Consider the following 24,166-nt stretch of genomic DNA (forward strand, 5'->3'; position numbering starts at 1 on the left):
AGGTTCGTAGGCAAGGCTTTGGTCTCTTGTGTATTCCATCCACACACAAGCATACATACTTATTGCAGAATGGTTGAGGCTGGAAGGGACCTCTGGAGGTCTGGTCCCACATCCAGCTCTCCTGCTCAAGCAGGGTCACCTGGAATCAGCTGCCCTGGACCACATACTGATTGTCTCTGAGCATCTTCACGTATGGCCACACTCCAGCCTTTGAGCAACTTGTTCCAGCACTCAAACACCACCACAATAAGTTAACAAACAGTATTACAACACGAGTATCACATAGAACAAAATCAAAATAGGGACAGCAGACAAGAGAAGAAGGGGTGCTCTGTCACAAAGCACAATCCTATACCTACCATTGGGTCAACCCAGGCTGTATTTCCCAAGGTATGTACTATTTTTGCTTCATGCAGTTTTCCTTTAATTTTCTGATTAATATAATGAGTTACCTAGGAAAAACAAGTTTTCACTGCACTGGAAATGTATGTCAAACGTGACAGTGATTTTTATTATAATGAAAACAATCTTCTGAGCACAGCAATGAAGAGTGTTCAGTGAATAAACCAGGTTTGGAGTGAAGTATTGAAAGACCCAAACTTCCCTGCAAGTGAAAATAGTATTAGCCTTTAAAGGAGCAACATCCTTGACAGAAGAACATGTAGATATGGATCAATGCACAAGGGCTACCCTTTCCCTGCTACTCCCCAGATTCAAAAGCAGCAATAACTTGTTCTGGAAGATGCCATTTAAATCAGAGAAGAAAAATCACAGAAATTTCATGTTACTATTTTGTAGCAAAGCAAAGAACAAAACTGACTTCTTAGAACCTAGGCCAACAGCAGAAATAAAAAGCCATCACTAAGTTTGCAGTTTTCTTGGAGAAGGTAACACACAGAAAATAAAGAACAAAGGAAATACCAGGCAAACCGTGTTAAGTATTACCTTTGGGTTCCACTCAAGCTCATTATCAATCGGTTTCACTCTACAAAGCACAAATTCCACAGCCTGAGGTGGCAGACACTGAAACTTTTCAGGTAAGTGAAGCAGATGATAGTTCTGAACTTGACTCGTTCTGCCTTCATCTATATATTTAATTTTGACATTGAAGAACAAGTTTTCCTCCTCTTTTGGGGAAATCTCTACTACCTGAACCCTTGATACAGCAGGAGAGGAAACGGGGAATTATTACTTGTATAATCAGTTGTAACAAGCTTTTATCTACTTACTTTCAAAAGGGTATTTTCACAGCAAAGTATCTGTGCACACATGGGCAGTTCTGTTTTCCATTCAGTAACTTCAAGGGCATGTGATACCGTTTAAAGGATGAGAAGAGCAGCGATTTTGCTGCTCTTGGCTGGCACTTCTTTAACTAAACAGCCAAAGCTTTAAAGTACTTTGCATAAAAAGGCACATATGAATAACTTAAACCCCCAGTGTTTTTACCTGTGAAAAAATGCTTCCTCACACAACCCATAAAACCCTAGCTTCTGCACAGTGGTAGCAGATATTTTGTTACTGGGTTTCTCAAAATACTCCTTCATTTCTCCAGCAAGAATTGTATATTGGTCCTTTTCCTTGTCTACTATTCGGCCAAAGTAGTTTGTTGCAGTTACAACGTTGAGAGGCAGGATCTGAAAGCACAACACAGATGAGGAAACAAGGACTGGGCGATTCCTTACATTAACAAAAGGTAAACCCAAAGAGACGACAGAGACACTGCTGCATTCATACACTTCAGAGGATTAAAGAACTACTACTTTGTGGCCTTTCAATACTTAAAAACAGGCCTGCAAGAAAGATGGGGACAGCTTTTTCGGCAGGGACTCTTGTGACAGGACAGAGGGTGAAGGTTTTAAACTAAACCAGGGTAGATTTAGATTAAGCATAGGGAAGAAACTTTTAACAATGATGGAGGTGAAACACTGGCCCAGGTTGCCCAGAGAGGTGGCAGAAGCTCCATTCCATGAAACATTCAAAGTCAGGCTGGACAGGGCTCTGAACAGCCACATCTAGTTGCCGATGTCCCTGCTCATTACAGTGGGGTTGGACTAGATAACCTTCACAGGTCCCTTCCAAGCCAAAGCATTCTATGAGCCTACAATAAGATTCTGAATAATACTAACTGACCACAGTCCAGAGTGGACAAAAATGTCTAGAGCAGAAGTAGTGCATCGAAGCACAGAATGGTCTAGGTTGAAAGGAACTTCCTAAGCTCATCCAGCCCAACCCCCTCTGCAGTAAGCAGGGGCATCCTCAACTAGATCAGGTTGCCCAGAGCTCTGTCGAGCCTCACTCCAGTATGGGGTGAAGCCAGACAGGACAGAATAGGACCAGAAAAGCCATTTCCAGCTATCAAAATCCTAAATAAGTACAAGATGACTTGAGGTTCTTGGAGAAAGGAAACATTATATGGGGATGCAAACAATAAAGGAAGTGAACACTTAAAGTGATAACTGATTTGTAAGTCAGACACCCAGGCTCTGCAGTCAGCAGATGAGGAAATGGAAGAGGCCACAACTGCTGTCTCAAACACACCACAGGTAAACACAAGTTTATAACAGGAGTATCACAAAATCTATCTGCTACTTCAGGCAAACCCATCTAGCACTGGAAACAGATCAATGTAGCTCAAAGGTTCTGATCTCAAACCCACCAACACAAGCTTACTGATCAGGCAGAAAGGGAGTGCCACAAGAAGGTAACAGGCTAAGTAGCTATTTCAGACCTGTCTTCCCATGACACCCCCCCAAACAAAGAACAACTACTCACTGTCACACATCCAGGCAGCTGGGTGATCTTATCATCCAAGACATTCTGGGCAACATCTATCTGCAAATTAATCTGATGACGCTCTGGACACATTGTTCTATTCCTATGTAGTAAGAAAAGGTTTTTCTATTGCAAACTATTTTGATGTGAGTTGCAACAGCTTTAAACACAAAATTTCATCCCTCAATACTGAATTTCAGTCTCAATATCATCAGTAACTTATGGTCAGCCAAGCAGCCTTTAAAACAAGAAAACACCAGAAAGCTTTTTTTCAGAGTAAAGCAGACACCAACACAGCTTTTTTGGTTACTTGCAACAACAGTTATCTACACCAGAAATCATATCTGAGAACACTTCAGCTTCCTCCTTCAAGCCTGTTACTTAAGCTACAGCTCAGAGAAATCATCTGCTTCCTCACTCTGGAGGGACAGGAGACAAGGGAGGAGAGTCTAAAGCAGTTATTGTCAGAACATTAAATCCCATCAATGGCCTTAAGTTCCCTCCTGTACACCTACACAGGAGTTACAATGCATTATGCTATCATGTCAGATTGTGCACATGACTGGTCCCTGTAACAGCCAATAAAAGTACCTAAGGAGAGTGGAATAGATTGAACAAACAAACAACTTCCAGTCATTATCAAAATCTTGTTTGAATTGAAGTATCCAACAGTAAGATTCATCAAGTAAGTACAAGTGGTCCTCATTCAAGGCAAACAATGTCTCCCTGTGTCGGTATGAGCGTCAAAAAACTTGGCATTTCCTTACTTGCAAATCCCAAATGCTTTAAGATAGGCACACAGCGGCCTCGAAAGTTTCTTTTCTTCTTCAGCTTCTAGCACCTTGGCAGTAAAACTGTGCAGTTCTGGTGGCATTACAGCTCCTGCACGCTGCAAATACTGCAGGATCTCCAGCACGTGACATCCGCTGTTTGCCGTTAGTAGCATTACTGACCTTGCCTCTATATATTCCTGAGCTGCAGAAGCCTCCAAAAAAGGATTTTTAAAAAAAGATTTTAATGCATCCACCACTTCATAATAAAACATAACAGCCACCCACTGAAGATCCAGTCATACCTTTGTCACAGGACAGAAGTTGTCAGACATGCTGTGCAGACGCTGACCAAAGATTCTTGGGGAAGGCAAACTGAAATGTATCACACAAGTTGCATCTGTAATTCCCAACGACTGCATGCAATCATCTGTTAAAACTGAGCAGATGTTTTATGCACACCCTTAAGAAACCTGTAATATCTGAACTGCGTGAAGTATTGTATTACCCCCTTCTCCCCACCCATTCACCTCAGAATGAAAAGTATTTTTCAATACACTTACATAAGGCATTACCTTTCTTCAGTTAATCACATGGCAGAAACAGCATTCCATGTTAGCCTCTAATAATCCAACAACTCTGTTCCAGGATACTGACATGGGCTGTAAATAGATTTGCCTCCAGCAAATTCATTTACTATTTACTTCACAGGAGTAAGACAGAAAACGTCTGAAGGAATACAGGAATGCTAACACAGTGGTATGAACCTACAAGGCAGATGTAGGTCAGTCTTGCTTCTGAAGTACCAAACAAAGATGAAGCTTGAAACTGGGTCAGAGTTTTTGCTACTGCAATCAACTTGAACAATAAAATTCTACCATAATACGTGGGAAATGACAACAGTAAGGCTTCAGAGGTCACGTTACCTCAAACTGAAAATGCCCTCCATGTGCATCACAGAACTGTGGAATCATGGCAATTCTCTGAAAGCTGAGTCACCATTAGGACAAGTCACAACTAGACAGAAAGAAAATACTCACCCAACACAGTAGGAGTGCCAGAGCTATACTTCTTTGTCCACTGCTCTAATATATACTTGAAATGAAGTTTGCTCTCCTTATGTATTTTCAAGGAAGTTATTGAGCTGCTCTTCAATGCCTGGATAAAAAGGAAGAAGTTACACATTCTTCCCATACAGCAAGAACTGCTCTAATAAAGTGCCTCTAATTTAGTATCTAGTATACCTTGGCTATTGTAAAGAGAGCCAAGGGGAAGGGTTAGTGAAATTTAAGTTGCTTACATGAAAAAAAAAATTACAGATCAAGTTCATTAATTTCCTCTATAAAAAGAAAACAAATAAAGCTCAGATTCCCATGGGTTAATACATTTAACAGATATTTGAGAAAGCCCAAATTCCATTAGGATCTTTCTGCATCATTAAGATGCTCTCCATTCCAAGTGGGTTCTATCATACAGTAACAAGCAGGCTCACAATTTAGTCTCTGAGAAAGCACAAAAAACCCTCACTGAACTTGCACGAACTTAGTATTCTCAGAAGGCTTTGTCAAGTTTAAGGTTCACAACTGAACCACTATAAAAGCCTTACTTATTTGGTAAGCTGCCATGTCTAAAGAACTAACAATTCTTAGAATATTCTTTACACCATTTAGGATATTTGAAGTCAGTGTAGACAAGAATTACTACAAAGAGCTTTGGTACTTTTTTAGCTATCAACAAATCCTCTTTTAAGTGGTGGTGGAGTGGTTTGGATATGCTTGAAGAAATTAACCCTCAAATACTGATGGAAAATGTGTTAAAGTCACGAGACAAAACCAGATTTCCTTCCATTAACAACTATCAAAGCTTAGAGATTCTTAATATACCAAGATTCACATAAGAATCCTTTAAATCACACAGAATCTACTCCAGCCTCTGTCAGGGAACATACTCCCATGTTTCAGCACTGACATCTCTTCTTATGACATCTGACCAATACAGCCACATATCCTTTTGCTTATCCCATCCTTGAAGCTGTAGCTAAAGGTTTTAATTCTAACATCCTCACAGCCTGCCTCCTCCCCATCACCCACATCCCCCTATCCAGGCTTAACTGAGCCACTTCCCAGCCAAATCAGAATGTCCTCCTCTGAGTTTGTTCTGTTGGATAACCAAAGCAACATGGAAACAGAGGTTCTTCTATTCCTATGTTGCTAAATAAGTATCTTCATTGCTATAGTATCTGAAGAAAGAAGAATGGCAGGAAACCCCCTTCTTAGTCTCTGCCTCAAACATGGAGTACACAATCCTCCAAGAAAGCTGAGAAACTGGAGCATGCTCTAGTGCAGGCAACCTCAAAGCAGCTTTATGCCACTCGAAGTAAACACGTGTTAAGGATGCCTTACCACCTGAAGCCTCACAGAATCCTCATAGGCTTCCACAAGACAACAGAAAATGTATCTTCAAACCAGAGAAACAGCCCTCTACAATTTCAACTACTCCAGAGTTAAAAGCAACAGAAAAGAACTTCTTAGCATGGTGGCTTAAGTCCATCCCCCCTGTCATGTCCCCCCCCCGCCCAAACACCCCCTGCCACTCTTGAAAACAGTTAAAAAAATAAATGAAAACTGACATAACTTTTACTGGCAGAAAGCCACTCAGATCCAGCTCCAAGCTCCCACCTGACACAACATAGTTTAGAAATTGACAGTGAATGCATCCTACACCAGATGTTCCTGTCGGTGAAGCTTTCTTCTCGGTGGCAGAAGGGCAGAGTTGGGCTATTTTTAGCAGAAATAATTAGCTTCCAAACTGATGCTCCTCCTCTACACTGTGGCAATACGCAGTGTGAGCAATCTGGCAGTAGAGGCTTGGAGCCTGACATGGTGGTAGGCCATGCTCAGCATAAGCACAGAAGCAGCTAGCAGTTTAGCAGAACAGTGCTGTGCCTGCAGCATGTAGCTAAAGCAGGACACTGGTAGCTATAAACACAGAGAGTTATCGTGGAACAACAGCACGTACACCCGCATCAACCACCTCACGTGTTGTTAGCAGTTTAACCAATAATCGATAGTAGTACGACGTGTGGTCACTCGTGAGGAACCCATGAAGCTATGCCAACGATGATCTCCGAGTCTATATAAGCTGTAAAGGTTCCCTTAATAAAGGAACAATAGTCTTACAATACTAGAGCAACACTGATACAATAAAGGAGCAACGCTAGGTCATATCGGTCGTCCGTACTGATTCCGTTCTGTCGTCTACACTACACCGTGACACTCTTTTTTTGTTTTAAGAATCAAAGCCCCACCTACTTACGTAAATACTTTCTTACCTCATGAACCATTTCTGCTTCATTCACAGAATCTGTGAACACCAGTACCTTCTGAAGACCACTGGGGGTACACCCCAGTATTCTGAGTAACACAGCAGTCCTCTCACTGCTCATGCAGGGTTGCACGACCTAGAAGTACACAAAACCCAGGAGGCTGATAGTTCACGCAATCCCTGTGTCTTTCATTACAGAACTCCTCATTTTAGCAAGCACTTAGCATTGGTACATAATGCCAAAGAGAATCTGGCAAAGGGTAGCTGCCCTGGTAAGTGGCAGGTCTTCTGTTAAACTTACAGAAGAGACAGCTCTCACAAAGGGAATGCAACTTAGGACAGCTTCCAGAAGCATAAATAAAATCCCATCTCATCAAAATCCCACAGTAAGATTTTTAATTAATTCCATTTTAGCTAACAATCATTCTTGAAGTTTGGCATTTTCAAGTACCAACAAAAAAAGCTTCATAGTTTCATAGTTTCATTCAGGGTTGGAAGGGACCACAAGGATCATCTAGTTCCAACCCCCCTGCCATGGGCAGGGACACCCCACACTAGATCAGGCTGGACAGAGCCTCATCCAGCCTGCTCTTAAACACCCCCAGGGACGGGGCCTCGACCACCTCCCTGGACAACCCATTCCAGGGTTTCACCACTCTCATGGTGAAGAACCTCCTCCTCACATCCAGCCTGAATCTCCCCACCTCCAGCTTCATTCCATTCCCCCTAGTCCTATCACTACCTGATATCCTGAGAAGTCCTTCCCCTGCCTTCCTGTAGGCCCCCTTCAGATACTGGAAGGCGACAATTAGGTCTCCTCGGAGCCTTCTCTTCTGCAGACTGTACAGCCCCAACTCCTTCAGTCTGTCCTCATAGGAGAGGTGCTCCAGCCCTCTGATCATCCTCGTGGCCCTTCTCTGGACACGTTCCAGCACCTCCACATCCCTCTTGTAATAGGGGCTCCAGAACTGGACACAGTACTCCAGGTGGGGTCTCACCAGGGCTGAGTAGAGGGGGAGGATCACCTCCCTCGACCTGCTAGCCACACTTCTCCTGATGCAGCCCAGGATCTGATTGGCTTTGCAGGCTGCAAGTGCACACTGAGAGCTCATGTTGAGCTTTTTGTCCACCAGCACCCCCAAGTCTCTCTCCTCAGGGCTATCCTCCAGCCAGTCACTGCCTAGCCTGTATTTGTGCCTGGGATTGCCTCGACCCAGATGCAGGACCCTGCACTTGCTCTTATTGAACTTCATGAGGTTGGCCTGTGCCCACCTCTCCAGCCTGTCAAGGTCCCTCTGGATGGCCTCCCTTCCCTCCAGCGTGTCTGCTGCACCACACAGCTTGGTGTCATCAGCAAACTTGCTGAGGGTGCACTCAATGCCACTGTCCATGTCCCCCACAAAGATGTTGAATAAGATAGGTCCCAGGACTGATCCCTGAGGGACTCCACTTGTCACTGGCCTCCACTGGGACATGGAGCCATTGACAGCCACTCTTTGGGTGCGGCCATCAAGCCAGTTCCTTATCCATCTAGTGGTCACCCATCACACCCATGTGTCACCAGCCTGGAGACCAGGATGTGGTGCGGGACAGTGTCGAAGGCTTTGCTCAGGTCCAGGTAAACGACATCAGTTGCTCGCCCCTCAGCTATTAATTTTGTCACCTGCTCATAGAAGGCCACCAGGTTGGTCAGGCAGGATTTGCCCTTGGCAAAGCCATGCTGACTGTTCCCAATCACCTCTTCACTATTCTTTTGAGCGAGTAGTGACTCCAGGAGGATCTGTTCCATGATCTTTCCAGGCACAGAGGTGAGACTGACTGGCCTGTAGTTCCCTGGTTCCTCCTTCTTGCCCTTTTTGAAGATGGGGGCAATGTTTCCCCTTTTCCAGTCTGTGGGGACTTCACCAGACTGCCAGGACTTTTGAAATATAATAGAGAGGGGTTTAGCAACCTCATCTGCCAGTTCTCTCAGCACCCGTGGGTGTAACCCGTCGAGTCCCATGGACTTGAACACTTTCAGGTTCTTCAGATGATCACGAACCTGATCTGCACTTACAATGGGCAGTTCTTCCTCCCTGTCCCTGGCTTTGACTTCCATAACATCAGGAGTGTGGCTAGAGGCCCTTGCAGTGAAGACTGAGGTAAAGAAGTTATTAAGTACCTCAGCCTTTTCCTCATCACAGGTGACCATGTCACCATTTTCTTTTCTGAGGGGGCCCACACCTTCCCTAGTCTTCTTCTTCCCATTAATATACCTGTAAAAGTTCTTAGTATTCCCTTTAATCTCCCTGGCTAGATTCAACTCAAACTCTGCTTTGGCTTTCCTGACCAGGACTCTTGCTGCTCGGGCAGCTTCCTTGTATTCCCCCTGTTCTACCTGTCCTTCCCTCCACTTCCTGTAGAGTTTCCTTTTAAGTAATAGTGTGTCCAGTAGCTCCTTGCCCATCCAGGCAGGCCTCCTAGCATTCTTACCTGCTTTTCTCTTTGTTGGTACACAGAGCTCCTGGACACAGAGGAGGTGGTCCTTCACACTCCACAAGCATGCTGCACCACATCAAATACTTTTTAGCTAAAAACTGGCCCCCATGCTGAGCCCTGGGGAACACCACCGGCTGCAAAATGGGTCGAAATCCATCCACCACCACTCTTCAGGCCTGGCCAACCAGCCAGTTTCTAACCCAAGACAGAATGTGCCTGTTGAGAACACGGGCAGCCAGTTTCTCCAGGAGGATGCTGTGGAGAGCCGTGTCGAAGGCTTTACCAAAGTCCAGCCATCTGATGTCCACAGCCTTTCACAGAACGGTATCAGCTGGAAGGGAGCTCTGGAGATCAAGTTCAGCCCCACTGCCAAAGCAGGGTGACCTGTAGCAGGTCACACAGAAACACATGCAGACAGGCTTTGAAAGTGTCCAGACTAGGAGACTCCACAACCTCTCTGGACAGCTTTCTCCAGGGCTCCATCACCCTCACAGCAAAGAGGTATCACCATGTGTTGAGGTTAAACTTCCCACATTCCAGCTTGTACCCATTGTTCCCTGTCCTTACTACCAAAAAGAGCCTGGCACCTTCATCCTGACACCTACCCTTCAGATGTTTATAGACATTGATTAATCTTCTCTCAGCCTTCTCCTTTCAAGGCTAAACAGTCCTAGTTCTCCCAGTCTTTATTCATAAGAGAGGTGTTCAAGTCCTCCAATCATACCCATAGCTCTCCATTGGACTCTCCCCAGCAGATTCCCATCTCTTGAACTGGGAAGCCCAAAACTGGACACAGTATTCCAGGCGTGGTCTTAGCGGGGCAGAGTAGAAAGGGAAGAGAACCTCCCTAGCCCTGCCAGCCACACTTTTCTTGCTGCACCTCAGGAGGCCATTGGCTCTCTTGGCCACAAGGGACCATTGCTGTCCCATGCAGAACTTGCTGTCCATTACGCCTCCAAGCTCTTTCTCCATGGGGCTGCTTTTCAGCAGGACAACCCCCAGTCTATACTGGTGCCTGTTGTTCCTCTCCAGATGCACTTGTCCTTCCCAAACTTCAGGAGGTTTGCCTTTGCCCAGCTTCCTAGCCTGCCCAGATCTCACTGCATCATCCACTAAGCAGGTCACCTTGTCATAGAAGATGATCAGACTCATCAAGCAAGACCCGCCTTTCATTAACTCATGTTGACTGGGCTTGATCCCCTGGTTGTACCAAGACTTGAAATACTTGAGGGAGTATTTTCACCTCTGTCCTACATAGCAAAATAGAAGACCTACAGCTTGTCCAGCGATTGACTCTCAGAGGTATTCTAATAGTCACCTCAGTTCACATGTGGGAGGTGCACTTGGGCAGTATTGAGTTAGAATTGCAGCACTACACACTCAGAAGGTGTTAAAATATTGATGAAAGAACTATCAGCAGCCTCTTAAATGGGCATTGATCAATACAAACAGCAAAACCTCAACAAAGTGATGCCATCCTCAAGTGTTTACCTGTTGCACGTTTCCATAGATGGAAGCTTCTTCCACTGCTGTTATCACAACGTAAGGGTCATTCATGAACTCCTCTGCTAAGAGTGCGATGTGTTTATGCCAGTGAGTTCCAACAGCAATGATCTGCTGCGGGGAGCACCCCCGCTTCTCAGCACCAAAGGCTTTCTTGCAACAATCTAATATAGCAAAAACCTAGAAAGAAAACCCACATCTATCCTCTTATGCTGTTGCAGCACATTTTTTTCTAGTCACAAAACCAGCACCACAGCAACACACAAGTTTTACATCCCAAAGTGAAGTACTGGCTTTGTGCACTTTCATCCTGTTATTCTAAGGGCTTCTGGAGCAAGAAGTGACAAGACAGCAAAGGCACAGCACGTACCTGCACACACAACCAAGAGCAGGGAGATCCGACCTCAGAGATTACTACAGCTCCACTTTTTCAGTGTTTCATGCAGCTAAACTTACACAGGTAAGGTTTTTTTTGTTTTTCTCTATTCTCTTTTATTCCCAATTCTACCACAGGGGCTCAAAAAAGTGATTTTTTCTTTTTTTTTGGCACGTGCCTCTGTTAAGGCCATGCACAACCCAACCAACATTTCACAAACTGAAGGCCTAGGGCATTTACCTGCTCAGCAGCATCAGAGAACAGCACCTCAATCTCATCAAGAACTAGATGGCAAAGTTGACAAAATAACAACCCCTGATGTTCAAACAGTCTCAGGAGGCTGTATGGTGTGGTCACAATGACTTCACCTGCAAACAGGAAGCAGACAGCTACCTTACACCCTGAAGGACACTAAGACGACACCACAGGACATGACACGACAATTCTTTTAAGAAGGCCAGGTTTGAATTTCAGTTGTGTGATCCTGAAGTTAGAGAGCAGTCACTATTAGGAGTAGTGAACATTGAATTCTATTTTCTGACTTGTGGCCAACACAACTTCAGTTTGCTTCTGTTCTTCCATCCCTGTGTACCTTCAAGACCTGAGTAGGTAGGACTCAGTGAATGTTTGAAGGACTCAAAGGTCTAAGGTTCACAAAGCAAGTTGCCATGGAGTTTCCCAGTATGGGAACTGAAGTGGAGGGAAGAACTTCAGAACCAGAGAGTGAGCAACTCTAAATACATGCAAGGACAGCCTTTAGAAAAGTTCCAGTGTAAAACTGAGCAAGTGCTGCTCAGCAAGAGTTCAAACACTGGCATGTTATCCATGCTGTCCACGCTGCTCCAGTAAACCTCTACCGCTAACTTGCCCCAAAAGTAAATGTTATGGAACCGACAAAAAAGCTGCCAAAAAGGCAGCTGTTCAGATTACTTACTGTGAAGCATCTCTGCTGAAGCTTCACTCGATTACTACAGTTACAACGTTAACGAAACAAAATTACCACTTTATAGAATAAAAAACTTCAACATTAAAAATGGCTTCTTTCTGTGGAGAAGGACCTGGGACTGCTGGTGGGTTAGTTCACCAGGAGCCAACAATGTGCCTTCATGGCCACAAAGGCCAACAGTCTCCTGCATTAAGAGTGTAGGCAGCAGGCTGAAAGACTCTTCTCTTCCCTCTACCCTGCCCTGGTGAGGCCACACCCAGACCGTAGTCTCCAATTCTGAGCTCCCCATTTCAAGGACAGGGAACTACCAGGGAGAGTCCAACTGAGCTCACAAGGATGAGAGATGTGCTCCAGTCCCCTCCCAAGGGGAAAAAGAGAAGACCTTAGAAGGGGATCTTATCAATGCATATAAATCCCTAAATAGTGGAAGTGGCTAGCATGGGGCTGGGCATTCTCAGTGGTGGCCAGTGACAGGGGCAATAAGCACAAACTAGAACACTGGAGGTTTCATTTGAACTTAAGGAGAAGTTTCTTTGCAGTGAGGGTGCTGCTGCCCTGGAGCAGGCAGCCCAGAGGGGTTGTGGAGTCTCCTTCTCTGGAGGCTTTCAAAACCTGCCTGGACGCATCCCTGTGTGACCTGATCTAGGCATACCTGGTGTTAGCAAGGGGGGTGGACTAGGTATCTCCAGGGGGTCCCTTACAACCTCTGTGATTCCATGATTCTTCTTTCACAATTCCCTGAGACTAAAGCAGCCCTACACTGTTTTCAAGCATAATCAGGAAGATACAAAGTGTTCTTACATCCTTGGATTTTCACACTTCCAGCTTCCTCGTTCTGCCCAAGTATTACCAACATTGGATGAAGCCATCTGGAGCACGTCCCGTATGTTTTCAGCAGCTCAAAAACAAGCTGTGCCTTCTTCCAGCCAGGACATAAGATGAGTGCTAGTGGCTAAAACACATACAGTGTTAGACAAGAGTTCAGAATCTTAAGGACTGTACTAGTTGAGCATTTAGGGCAATACCAAAATATGCAACACAGGTCTTGAAAGACTTAAACATTGAAGATTTTAATATCATGGCACCTCCTAAACACGGATGTCAGAAATCCCAGGAACCACACCCTAAGTGATCTGGAGGCAGAAAGGATGCATATAGCAACATACAGTGTAAGGTTCAAAAATTTAACAGAAGCAGCATCTTGTCTTATTTGGGGTTGTACCAGACAATTTCCAGAAGTCACTTAGAAAGTCAGTAATTCTATTTCTGTGATTAATACACGTTATTAAATGGTAGTATTTAAAACAGCTAATAAAAATTTTAATTAGATGACTATATGCTATCACCTTAAAAACAAAGCTTCATGAAATATCAAAGTGGTATGACATTAACCACGTGGTAAGTACTGCTTCACAAGTTTCAGACTCCCACATTCATGCAGTCCACTCCTGTGAGCCTGAGAGCTTAGAGAAAGTGGCAAGAACCACCACCACACAGTAAGCTCACACTGAAGGCACACACTCGAAACAGCCACTCTCTCTTGGCTCACTACTCCACATCTGCCCTTCTCAACAGAGAACCTGCTAGTACTCTGTAAGTACATACAGCATCCCTCTTTGCCAAGGCTTTGTAGCAACTCTCCGACTGCAAACACGTAAGAAGGGGTGGAATATAGATCAAAGGGTCATTTCCCTGCCAGGAGATAGCAACTACATCACATCCTCGGGCTACTGGTGGCCAGCAGTAAGATTCTGTAAAGTTAGGGCCTGCAAATTTTTTCCGAGTAAGTTCCTACAAAAAAGAGAAATTAGGAATTCCATGTGAAAAATGTGTGCTTACACGCTAACAAAACAACAGTGAGAGATTCAAAAGCGTTTGGTACATCACAGATCTCCTTAATTTACAATATGAAGGAAGTTCTGGGTTGAGAAGTTAAATTCTTCTATTAAAACCCTTACTCCATGACTTGGGGCACTGATTAATAAACCAGAAGTTATAGTTACAATTCTTAGAGCATATCTCTGAAGCTTCACTTATTTAACTACATGAACAGCCCCCTAGACACCCCTCAATCCAAATGAGTTACTACTACATTTAGTACTTGAAGCTGGCCTTACAAAGAGGTGACTGCCCTACACTGAAGGCATTAGTTTAGCATTACCTTTCTGAGGTCATCAAAAAGCGGTGCTGTTTCCAGAACTGACACTGGCTCAATTTTGTTGCTCAGAAACACAAAGTCTCTTTCTTCACTGAGATTTTGAAAACTCTGAAACCGTATGACAAAAGCAACACTCAAGAAAAGTTTTAGCCTACTCAAAAGCATCTAGTGCAAAAAAAACAGTATTTTGATGAACCCCAGACAAATGGTAAACATTTTAATTATGACTCATACATACTGATATGGACTTGTGGAAACCACAAGGGTGGCTTGCACTACACCCTTGCCTACAAACTGGGGAGAGATGAATTTGAGGGATGACCCTTAAAAGGTGGATAAGGAGTTGGCTGGATGGTCACACTCAAGAGTTGTGGTCAATGGCTTGATGTCCAAGTGGAAACCAGTGATGAGTGACATTCCTCTGGGGCCAATAGTGGGACCAGTGCCATTTAGCATCTCTGCTGGTCATGTGGACAGTGGGATTGAGGCACCCTCAACAAGCCTGCATATGACACCAAGCTGTGTGGTGTGGTCAACACACTGGAGGGAAGGGATGCCATCCAGAAGGGCCCTGACAGGCTTGAGGGGTGGGTGGGTGTGAAGCTCTTCAAGGCCAAGTGCAAAGCCCTGCACCTGGGTTGGGGCAATCCCAAAACATATACATAGGCTGGTGGATGTTCAGCTTGAGGGCAGGCCTGCAGAGGACTTGGCAATACTGGTGGGTGAAAGACTAAGTATGAGCCAGCAGCATATGCATGCAGCCCAGAAAGACAATTGCATCCTGGGCTGCATCAAATAGCAGGCCCTCTGCCCTCATGGACCCCACCTGGAGTACTGGGCTCAGCTCTGGGACCCTCAGCACGGGACAGACATGGATCTACTGGAGCAAGTCGAGAGGAGAGCCAGGTGGCCAGGAGGGCCAATGGCATCCTGGCCTGCATTAAGAACAGTGCGGCCAGCAGGAGCAGGGAGGTCATTCTGCCCCTGTACACTGCACTGGTTAGGCCACACCTCGAGTCCTGTGTCCAGTTCTGGGCCCCTCAGTTTAGGAAGGAGGTTGACTTGCTGGAACGAGTCCAGAGAAGGGCAACGAAGTTGGTGAGGGGCTTGGAACACAGCCCTGTGAGGAGAGACTGAGGGAGCTGGGGCTGCTCAGCCTGGAGAGGAGGAGACTCAGGGGTGACCTCATTGTTCTCTACAACTACCTGAAGGGGGGTTGTAAACAGGCAGAGTTTGGTCTCTTCTCCCAGGCAGCCAGCACCAGAACAAGAGGACACAGGCTCAGGCTGCACCAGGGGCGGTTCAGGCTGGAGGTCAGGAGGAAGTTTTACACAGAGAGGGTGATTGCCCATTGGAATGGGCTGCCCGGGGAGGTGGTGGAGTCGCCGTCACTGGAGGTGTTCAGGAGGAGACTTGACAGGGTGCTTGGTGCCATGGGTTAGTTGATTGGGTGGTGTTGGGTGATAGGTTGGACACGATGATCTTGAAGGTCTCTTCCAACCTGGTTTATTCTATTCTATGATCAGATGGCTGCAGCACCTCTGCTATGACAACAGGCAGCAAGAGTTGGGGTTGTTCAGCCTGGAAAAGAGAAGGCTCCAGAGGGAGGTGGTGGAGTCACTGTCCCTGGAGATCTTCAAGAAAAGACAGGATGAGGCAGTAGGGCCATGGTCTGGTTGATTGGATAGGGCTGGGTGATAGGTTGGACGCGATGATCTTGGAGGTCTCTTCCAACCTGGTTGATTCTATGCTTCCATGAACTCTTGCCCTCCTTCCAGAAAGGCCACAGCTGCTGCCCCTACGCTACCAAAACCTTCCACATGCACACAGTACATTTGCACCAGAGAAGCTAAATCGAAGTTCATGCTTGAAATACCTGTTTGCAATCTTCAATTCTGTGAATCTTCAGAGGACTGGAATTCAGGAACTGCTGAAGCCTGAGAAATGCACAAATATTAAATCCAACACAAACACAAAGGTAAAATGTAGTTTTTGACAATTTAGAAATGCTGGCAGTAATTCACTAGCAAAGTATTCCTGATGTGTTACCTGAGACAAGGAGGAAAACCTTGGACCATGGAAGATGACATCCAAAAGTGCCATTATGGCAGCAGAATTTAGTCTTAGCTTTTAAGTATCTGAAAATGATCCTAAGATTTTTTATTTTTAACCAGAGATAATTGATGGTTCCTCAACTTCAAAGGAAAATCAGGCTGGGCTGTAGAAAAAGGGTTTCTTGTATTGTTTCATGTTTTTGAACAGCTAGAAACTGAATTGAAACAACCACTCCTTGTCTTTGTTACATACACATTACCTGACACACAGCATAGTAAAAAACACTCCAGAAATCAATTCATAATTGTATGTCATTACATTTGAAAACTTACTAATCACATGAAGAATAACATTAAAAGCAACTCAGCATGCTCGGTGGCAGAAAACTTCCCTGTGTTGTCTAGCTATTGTTTAGAAAGAGCTCCCATTTTTACCAGTCTGGATAAGTATCATCAGCTTTAAATCCCCTTCTTCCCCCAGCACATGTGCATGCACCTTCCCTTACCCTCCACCCTATCTGCTACACTGGAAATATGCTACATCTCCTAATTATATAACCATTTAAAACATTTACCACACTGCACCATACCCATCTGTGTGAACCGCTGGATCCTCCTTGAGAGGCAACCCTGGAGTTGCTTCGACAGTCTATTGTGAAAAGGCAAAGTGTTCTTAGCACTAAAATACTGTTCAAGAGCACCATTTTCAAAACATTCTCTTCAGTCTAGGGAGTTGAAAGCAGTTTTCTACCCAACTCAAAAATCCTCCAAAATATTTGGAGAGCCCTAGCACAAAAAAGGCAACAGTTTTGATAAAGCAAATGTCAAAAAAGCTGCCTAACTTGTTACAGAACACTGATTCACTAAAAAGCAAGCATATGACAAGAACATGCCCCACAAAACCCAGAGGCCAGTGGACAGTCACCTCTCAAGCTCTCACCGCAGCTGGGGACCTGAGCTAGCAGGAACACAGCCTGGTTAGTCTTTAAAGACGTTAATTTTGAAAAGGGAACTTTAAAAAGTCCTAAAAAGCCTGCATACCATCAACAGGAGGAAGAACAAAGGTTACCCAGCTCACACTTCAAGACAATGCACATGAACTGAAGTTGAATACCACTGCAAATCCTCAGGAGAGTAACCAGTAGTGGACACTAGATCCAGTTACCCCAAAGATTTCTGGTTCAGAACAGGGAATTTTCTGTCACTTATCAGTCACAGCAATCAACGGGCATGGCACTGCCAGACCTGTACCACTCAGGTGGTTGGTAACGGTAAGACAGCTGACAGCTTGCAGTGTAAGAAAGTTAATCCTGCTCTACATCAGTACCAATCTACAGTACGACAGCATCCCTAACCTGTCCTGCTGGTGTTTAATGTAGTTAATCTGCAACAACTTAATACAAAAGGTAACACTTACAAATGCAGTACTTCCATTCAGATCTGTGCTTAACCTTTGGTGTGTCTCTGTGAGAAAGATAAGATCTAGAAAGAGAAGCAAAACACAGAACCATTTGTGATTACTTGAAGGCATAAGGACAGCAGTATTTTTGTTTACAGTGGGTTGCAACTGACTTCAGTTGCATATATACTTTCCTAATGGCAAGAAGAACCAACGCACAGATGGACCAAGTGGGCCAAAGATGAAGGATGGAAAGCTGCATCATTTTAAAAATTAAGACAGACTTGCATAAGTACAAATAAAACAACTCAGGGTAAACAGTTATGAGTTCCTTCTGTGCAAATAAATCCCACCAAACTGGAGAGTAAAGCATCACTGACAGAGGGCACAAGTATTTTCAATGACAGCCAATGTTATTAGGCATACCAACAAAACATAGAATTGCGTAGGTTGGAAAAGACCTTTAAGAATCCAACCATCAACCTAACCCTAACAAGTCCACTGCTATACTACACTCTAAGCACCACACCTACACGTCTTCTAGAAGAAAGACTCAACCACTTGTCTAGGCAATGCCCAAAAACCACTTCTCTGGTCCAATGCCTCAGTGGACAGCCCCCTCAGTGACTCTAACTTACCCCCAAGCCTTCTGGAAAACCTGACAGGATTCCTGCATCTGATGATTTGTTCTTGGTAAAGCCTGATAAACAATTGTTGTTACAAGGATACCATTTGATATAATTGTTTGATTCCAACTGAAACAGTGGGTTCATGTTTAACCTATCCAGTTAAAGACACAGTGCATTACGTGTTTGACTGCTTCCAACACAGGATCCCTACCTGTGTCGGGATTTGTCGGTAACTTCTCCTGTAACGCCGCTGGCCTGAAAGCAAGTGTAGGATGAACAATTTTCACTGGGAAAAAATCAGCATTTAATGATGTTTGGTTCTCCTGATGATCTGCAGAACTCCTTGTATTCTCCTCAATAGCTTCCTTAAACGCAGCAAAGTTATTTACGACAAGATGATCGTTAACACACACCTAAAAAAAGGACATGGTTGGCAAGCACCAATCAGCCATCAGGCTCCACAGTGAGACAGCACCAGCCAGTGCTTCTTTAGAGCACCAGCTCCCCAGTGCAGAACACAGTCACATCTTCCCTATGCTCTCAAAACAGGGGTTATTGAGTTGTCAGTTTTGTGCTTCCACCTGCAATTCTGTACACAACTAACTTTTTCAATGAGCCCTAAAACAATAAAACCAACCCTGCTACTAAGCCAAAATGGTTTATTACTTCTGCATTCGGTGTGCACCAAAATAGTATCAACCTTCATAGAATCACAGAATGGTCTGGGTTGGAAGAGACCTCCAATGGTCATTGAGTCCAACTCCCTCTGCAGTAAGCAGAGGCATCCTCAACTAGATCAGGTTGCCCAAAGCCTTCTCCAGCCTCACCTTGACTATCTCCCCAGAGCCTTCTCTTCACCAGGCTGAACACCCCCAGCTCCATCAAGCCTGTCCTCATAGCAGAGGTGCTCCAACCCCCCGATCATTTTCATGGCCCTTCTCTGGGCCCCCTCCCCCAGGTCCATGTCCTTCCTGTACTGAGGGCTCCAGAGCTGGAAGCAGCCCTCCAGGTGAGGTCTCAGCAGAGCAAAGTGACAGAATCTCCTCTATCCATTTGCTGGCCACGCTGCCTTGGATGCAGCCCAGGCTGCCATTGACCTTCCCTAGCTCAGAAATCAGTGATACTACTGCCAATTTAGATTGTGAACTGAGATATTCAGATTAATTTGCAGCTTCAGAGTTATTATCCACAGCAAAGACCACAGCTGCAGCATTAAGAGCTTGGCAGAATACTCCATGTAGAAGCAGTACCCAAACCAATCTATTTGTATCTACCACACAGGCGGTTAAGTCTGACAGTAGCTACAGCAGAGATTTAGCACAAGTTGCACAGCTTGGCAAGTAGAACTATTTCTGTTTTCAAAGGTCTGGGACCGGTTTAGTGCAAAAAGCAAGATTTTCATACTATTAAGCAACTGGCCTGCTGAAACATTTTTAAGTATAATACCACCAAGGTGCAAAAGTAAACTAAATTCAGTTATCCACCTGAAGTACTTGCTGGACTTCACTTGCTCATCAATAGCTTCCAAAAGAGTTGACAAAGGAAAATGGGATTTCTCCCTCTTGGAATTCTTCCAGAAATTCACAAGCCATAGAAGTATCAAACAAAACCCCTAGTAAGTTAATGATGTAGCTTCTACTGCATCTCATAGATAGTACAGAACTTACTTTCAAGGAATGCTTTTTATTCTTAAACTAATTGCAAACTTGTAACTTATGAAGAACTGATTGGTAGGTATGAAAGTAGCTTACCTTTTTGTCTGTTATGCTCACATAAAGAAAAACATGGTATGTGCCATCTTCTACAGCACATAACTGGACTTTCACTTCAGTGGCTGCTAAACATAGGAATAAGCACAAGAACAAATGAAGAGATGAAGGCCTTATCCAATTATCAAGGATAAACTTCTAAGCTAGATCTTGCCATCTCCATAGAAAACTACAAAAATGCAGGTGTGATGCCGGCACAAAAATTTAAGCTAATCACACAGAAAGGCTCCACTGGTCAAGAACTACATGAGTTTAGCCTATCCAAGAGTCGTATCATCGTGTCAGCTATCAAAATTTACATGGCATGGAAGCCCACAGTACTCAAGGTGGGGCTTCACAAATATTTTTGCCTCAGTCCATACAAAAACCCCCACTCTGGTGCCATTCCTTTCTCTTTAATACACAACAGTATCACAGCATCACTAAGGTCAGAAGAGACCTCAAGGATCGAGTCCAACCTGTCACCACAGACCTCATGACTAGGCCATGGCACCAAGTGCCACATCCAATCCCCTCTTGAACACCTCCAGGGATGGTGACTCCACCACCTCCCTGGGCAGCACATTCCGATGGCTAACAACTCTCTCAGTGAAGAACTTTCTCCTCACCTCCAGCCTAAACTTCCTCTGGCACAGCTTGAGACTGTGACCCTTTGTTCTGGTGCTGAGTGCTTGGGACAAGAGACCAACCCCTTCCTGGCTACAACCTCCCTTCAGGGAGCTGTAGAGGGCAATGAGGTCACCCCTGAGCCTCCTCTTCTCCAGGCTAAACAACCCCAGCTCCCTCAGCCTCTCCTCACAGGGCTTGTGCTCAAGGCCTCTCACCAGCCTCGTTGCCCTTCTCTGGACACATTCAAGTGTCTTGATGTCCTTCTAAAACTGAGGGGCCCAGAAATAGACAATGACTTCCCTGCTCCTGCTGGCCACACTATTCCTAATGCAGGCCATGATGCCAGTGGCCTTCTTGGCCACCTGGGCACACTGCTGGCTCATGTTTAGGTGGCTGTCAGTCAGCACCCCCAGGTCCCTCTCTGTTTGGGAGCTCTCCAGCCACTCTGATCCCCGCTTCTAGCTCTGCATGGGGTTGCCGTGGCCTAAATATAACCAAACATATAAAAACAAATACTAGCAGTTTGTTTTTCCCAATGCTCCTTCTGGCAGGCTGTTTTATTTACCTTTGAGAAGGCTTTGAAAACATTCAATAGCAGCACTATCCCATCTGTTGGCTGGTCTAGGGAAATAAACACAGCTAGTTACATCATCAAAACACAACACAGCAATACCAGAAAAAGCTCTGGCTGCATCTACAGAAATTATTTCAAGTGATCCCCAACCTTAAGTAGTGCACCAGACACATCCACAGCACCCAACTACTCAGAATGTAACTTCAGCCTTAATATTGTTCCAGTTCATTAATAAAAAGAGCTAATACAAAAGTTACTGGATATTGTTTAGTCAAGGGCTCACATCCAACACAAAATATGATGGTTAGAAATGAACCAGGATTAATAAGGGCAAGAATTCACTTGCAAGACCTTACAGAAGTATTGAGCAATTTTGAACAAGTGCTCAGCAGCATCAAAATGCACTGAAAAGTAACAGAAAATAAACTTCACTCTCTATCACCTTCTGTGAAAAAAGAAAAGGACAAAACTGTTTGACCATGTTTGAATAGTATTGTTCAGCGACGAAAATGTAGCTTTCTTGCTGTGGAACCACATTCCCCAGTGACCTAACCAGGTCCTCTCAAGTTGAGAGGATCTTTGACATAGCATCATGCAACTCAAGGATGCAAAAGCATTTACGTTTACTATCAGATCCCAGAGAAAACCTTATTCGAGTTCTTCAAAACTGCAGTGAGAAAAAGAACTGACATCAAAATGCACAACAGGAATCCAGAAGTCTGTAAACAAGTATAGATGTGGCTTTATTTTTCCTTATTCTAAACAGCTCTAAAGCTTCAGTTCAGAAGGAAGAGAAGCATCACATAAGGATAGATTAGTAAAGAAGGTCACGGGCTAGGAATTAAGAAACACAGCTCGGGGATGACAGACAAGGAGCAAGAACTGCCAGAAACTTGTCTCAACTTCCACAGGTTTTAAAATTAAGGAAGACCCCTTAAGGAAGCAATTCCACTTACGGACTGCTCCTTTGAAATAAAGGGGTTTCCAGAGCTCTTTCCCAAGTACTTCTTGAAACAATCTCTTCTAAAATAGATTTCTGCAACAAAACCTCGCACTTAAGATTTATGAATGAAATACAATTGCTAGTCTACTTACATAATTTTGGCAGTATCTTCATAAAAGCTGATAGACAGTGTCATAGGCTTCACACCATACAGCCTACACTTTTTTGCTCTATATGGGATCTGAATAAAGGCTTCCTGTGCAAGTCGAATGCTTAAAACAAAGCAGAAAATTTCATTTTTCAGAGCTGACTGGCTTCATACTCATCTTTCCATTACCCAGCATCTGACACCGCTCTTTCAGAAGTTCAGCTCCCACTATGAAAGACCTTGGAACCACTGTGCTACCAGGCACAATCAGTGCCCAGATTCACTCCAGGTAGGAATATGCTTGCTATTTACTCAGTACCTTTCTGATCCTTCACCAGTACTGTTTCAAGCATCCTCATGATATTCACTCCTCATACTACCCCATGTGTCAGCTGGTACTGCCTATTCCATTTTGCAGTTATTACTTCTGTATGAGAAACCAGCTACGATAAACACCAGCAAAGAAGGAAATCTAATAAATACACTAATCTGCATTTGCACTTATCTTCCTACAAAGAATTTGTTCTTTATAAAGGTATCGGTCTTAATCTTTATACCTGGTTTAGCAGAGACTTAAAAGCAGCTATATACACATCTTGCTGTTTAAGACCTATTTATCATTTTTGTTCAGTTTTTTGGTTTACAATAAACCCCAGTAAGTTACAACTTCACTTCTGGTTGAAAATATTTTTAAACTCAGAGCACTGTCATTTTCCAATACAGCAATGCTGAATTTAAGAACATCAGTTAATGTTTTAAAATATTTCAAAGAAGCTTTCTTAACCCTGGGGACCACCACAAAAAAGAAGGAAAGAATGGGTAAAGAACTTTGTACTCAAAGCTGCATAGTTTATTAGAGAGTCTGGCTAAGAGGTGGAATGCATTTTAGTTTCATAGCAGTTTTCTTAAAACTCGGCATCTGTGAAAACTTAGCTTATTTGCACCATGCCAAGACAGGCTGTCATCTCTTAGTAAATTAAACAAGCTAGTAAACCACTAGGATCCCACAGATCTGTGCCCAAATGTCAAATGCTGGTTCAGCAAGCAAAGTGCTGCTTCCATGGATGCTTTGTGAACACCTTTACTGGTTATAGTTTTACTTCAGTACATAATCACTTAATAAGGGAGAAAAATAGATATAAATAATGTTAACCAGCATTTATGCATTTCAGTCATGACAAACCAACAGATTTCTATTTTAAATCTTTAAAACCCCATACCTTATGCCTTCAAAAATTCACAAAGCAAAGAACAGCTTGCATCACACTTGCAAGAGCCTATCACAGTGCTAGCAGTTCCCTGTGGACCCCACCCACACCCCAATTAAACCAAGCCCTTGTCACTGTCAATCTCAACAGTACTTGTATACATAAACAAATGCATTTCAGTGACTGACAGAACCCCAAACACTTACTCCTTTGATTTCACAAAAAGGTATTTGGCATAATCCACAAGGAAACATTTTGTTTGATAATGATCTGTACAGGAGATGATTGACTTAATAACCGCTCTACACCAGCATTTGAGGTCCTCACTGAAAACCACACAAACCTGGAAAAGAATGAACAAGACAGCAGGTTCCTGTGCATGGACTGAATCATACTCAGTTTTTCTAGAGGCAAGCACAGAGTATCTACTACACAGGCCTCAGCTTTCTACTTAAAACACACTGTGGCTCACGTCGTCATGAAGTTCACAGACAAGCAGCTATAAT

General features: G+C 44.1%; 1 protein-coding gene across 2 annotated transcripts in view; it reads right to left on the reverse strand.

The window, feature by feature from the left end:
- TDRD12 (tudor domain containing 12) overlaps positions 1-24,166 on the reverse strand; it is a 34,335-nt gene that overhangs the window by 6,880 nt on the left and 3,289 nt on the right. The window contains exons 4-24 of one of the 2 annotated variants that reach the window (XM_068161701.1): positions 23,867-24,003; positions 22,457-22,576; positions 21,353-21,408; positions 20,161-20,246; positions 18,621-18,822; positions 17,799-17,863; positions 16,972-17,030; positions 16,204-16,264; positions 14,331-14,435; positions 13,775-13,960; positions 12,971-13,121; positions 11,464-11,591; positions 10,836-11,027; positions 6,874-7,002; positions 4,583-4,700; positions 3,848-3,981; positions 3,540-3,757; positions 2,773-2,875; positions 1,447-1,634; positions 946-1,156; positions 360-452 (exon numbers count right to left, since the gene is read on the reverse strand). In XM_068161701.1, coding sequence (XP_068017802.1) covers positions 360-452; positions 946-1,156; positions 1,447-1,634; positions 2,773-2,875; positions 3,540-3,757; positions 3,848-3,981; positions 4,583-4,700; positions 6,874-7,002; positions 10,836-11,027; positions 11,464-11,591; positions 12,971-13,121; positions 13,775-13,960; positions 14,331-14,435; positions 16,204-16,264; positions 16,972-17,030; positions 17,799-17,863; positions 18,621-18,822; positions 20,161-20,246; positions 21,353-21,408; positions 22,457-22,576; positions 23,867-24,003 — 2,742 coding nt within the window. Of the gene's footprint in view, positions 1-359; positions 453-945; positions 1,157-1,446; positions 1,635-2,772; positions 2,876-3,539; positions 3,758-3,847; positions 3,982-4,582; positions 4,701-6,873; positions 7,003-10,835; positions 11,028-11,463; positions 11,592-12,970; positions 13,122-13,774; positions 13,961-14,330; positions 14,436-16,203; positions 16,265-16,956; positions 17,031-17,798; positions 17,864-18,620; positions 18,823-20,160; positions 20,247-21,352; positions 21,409-22,456; positions 22,577-23,866; positions 24,004-24,166 lie in introns of both variants that reach the window. The other variant, XM_068161700.1, reaches the window with a different exon arrangement.

The sequence above is a fragment of the Melanerpes formicivorus genome, unplaced genomic scaffold, assembly GCF_026170545.1.
Source record: "Melanerpes formicivorus ecotype bairdi unplaced genomic scaffold, bMelFor1.0.p_v2 SCAF_59, whole genome shotgun sequence".
In the NCBI taxonomy this organism is placed as follows: Eukaryota; Metazoa; Chordata; class Aves; order Piciformes; family Picidae; genus Melanerpes; species Melanerpes formicivorus.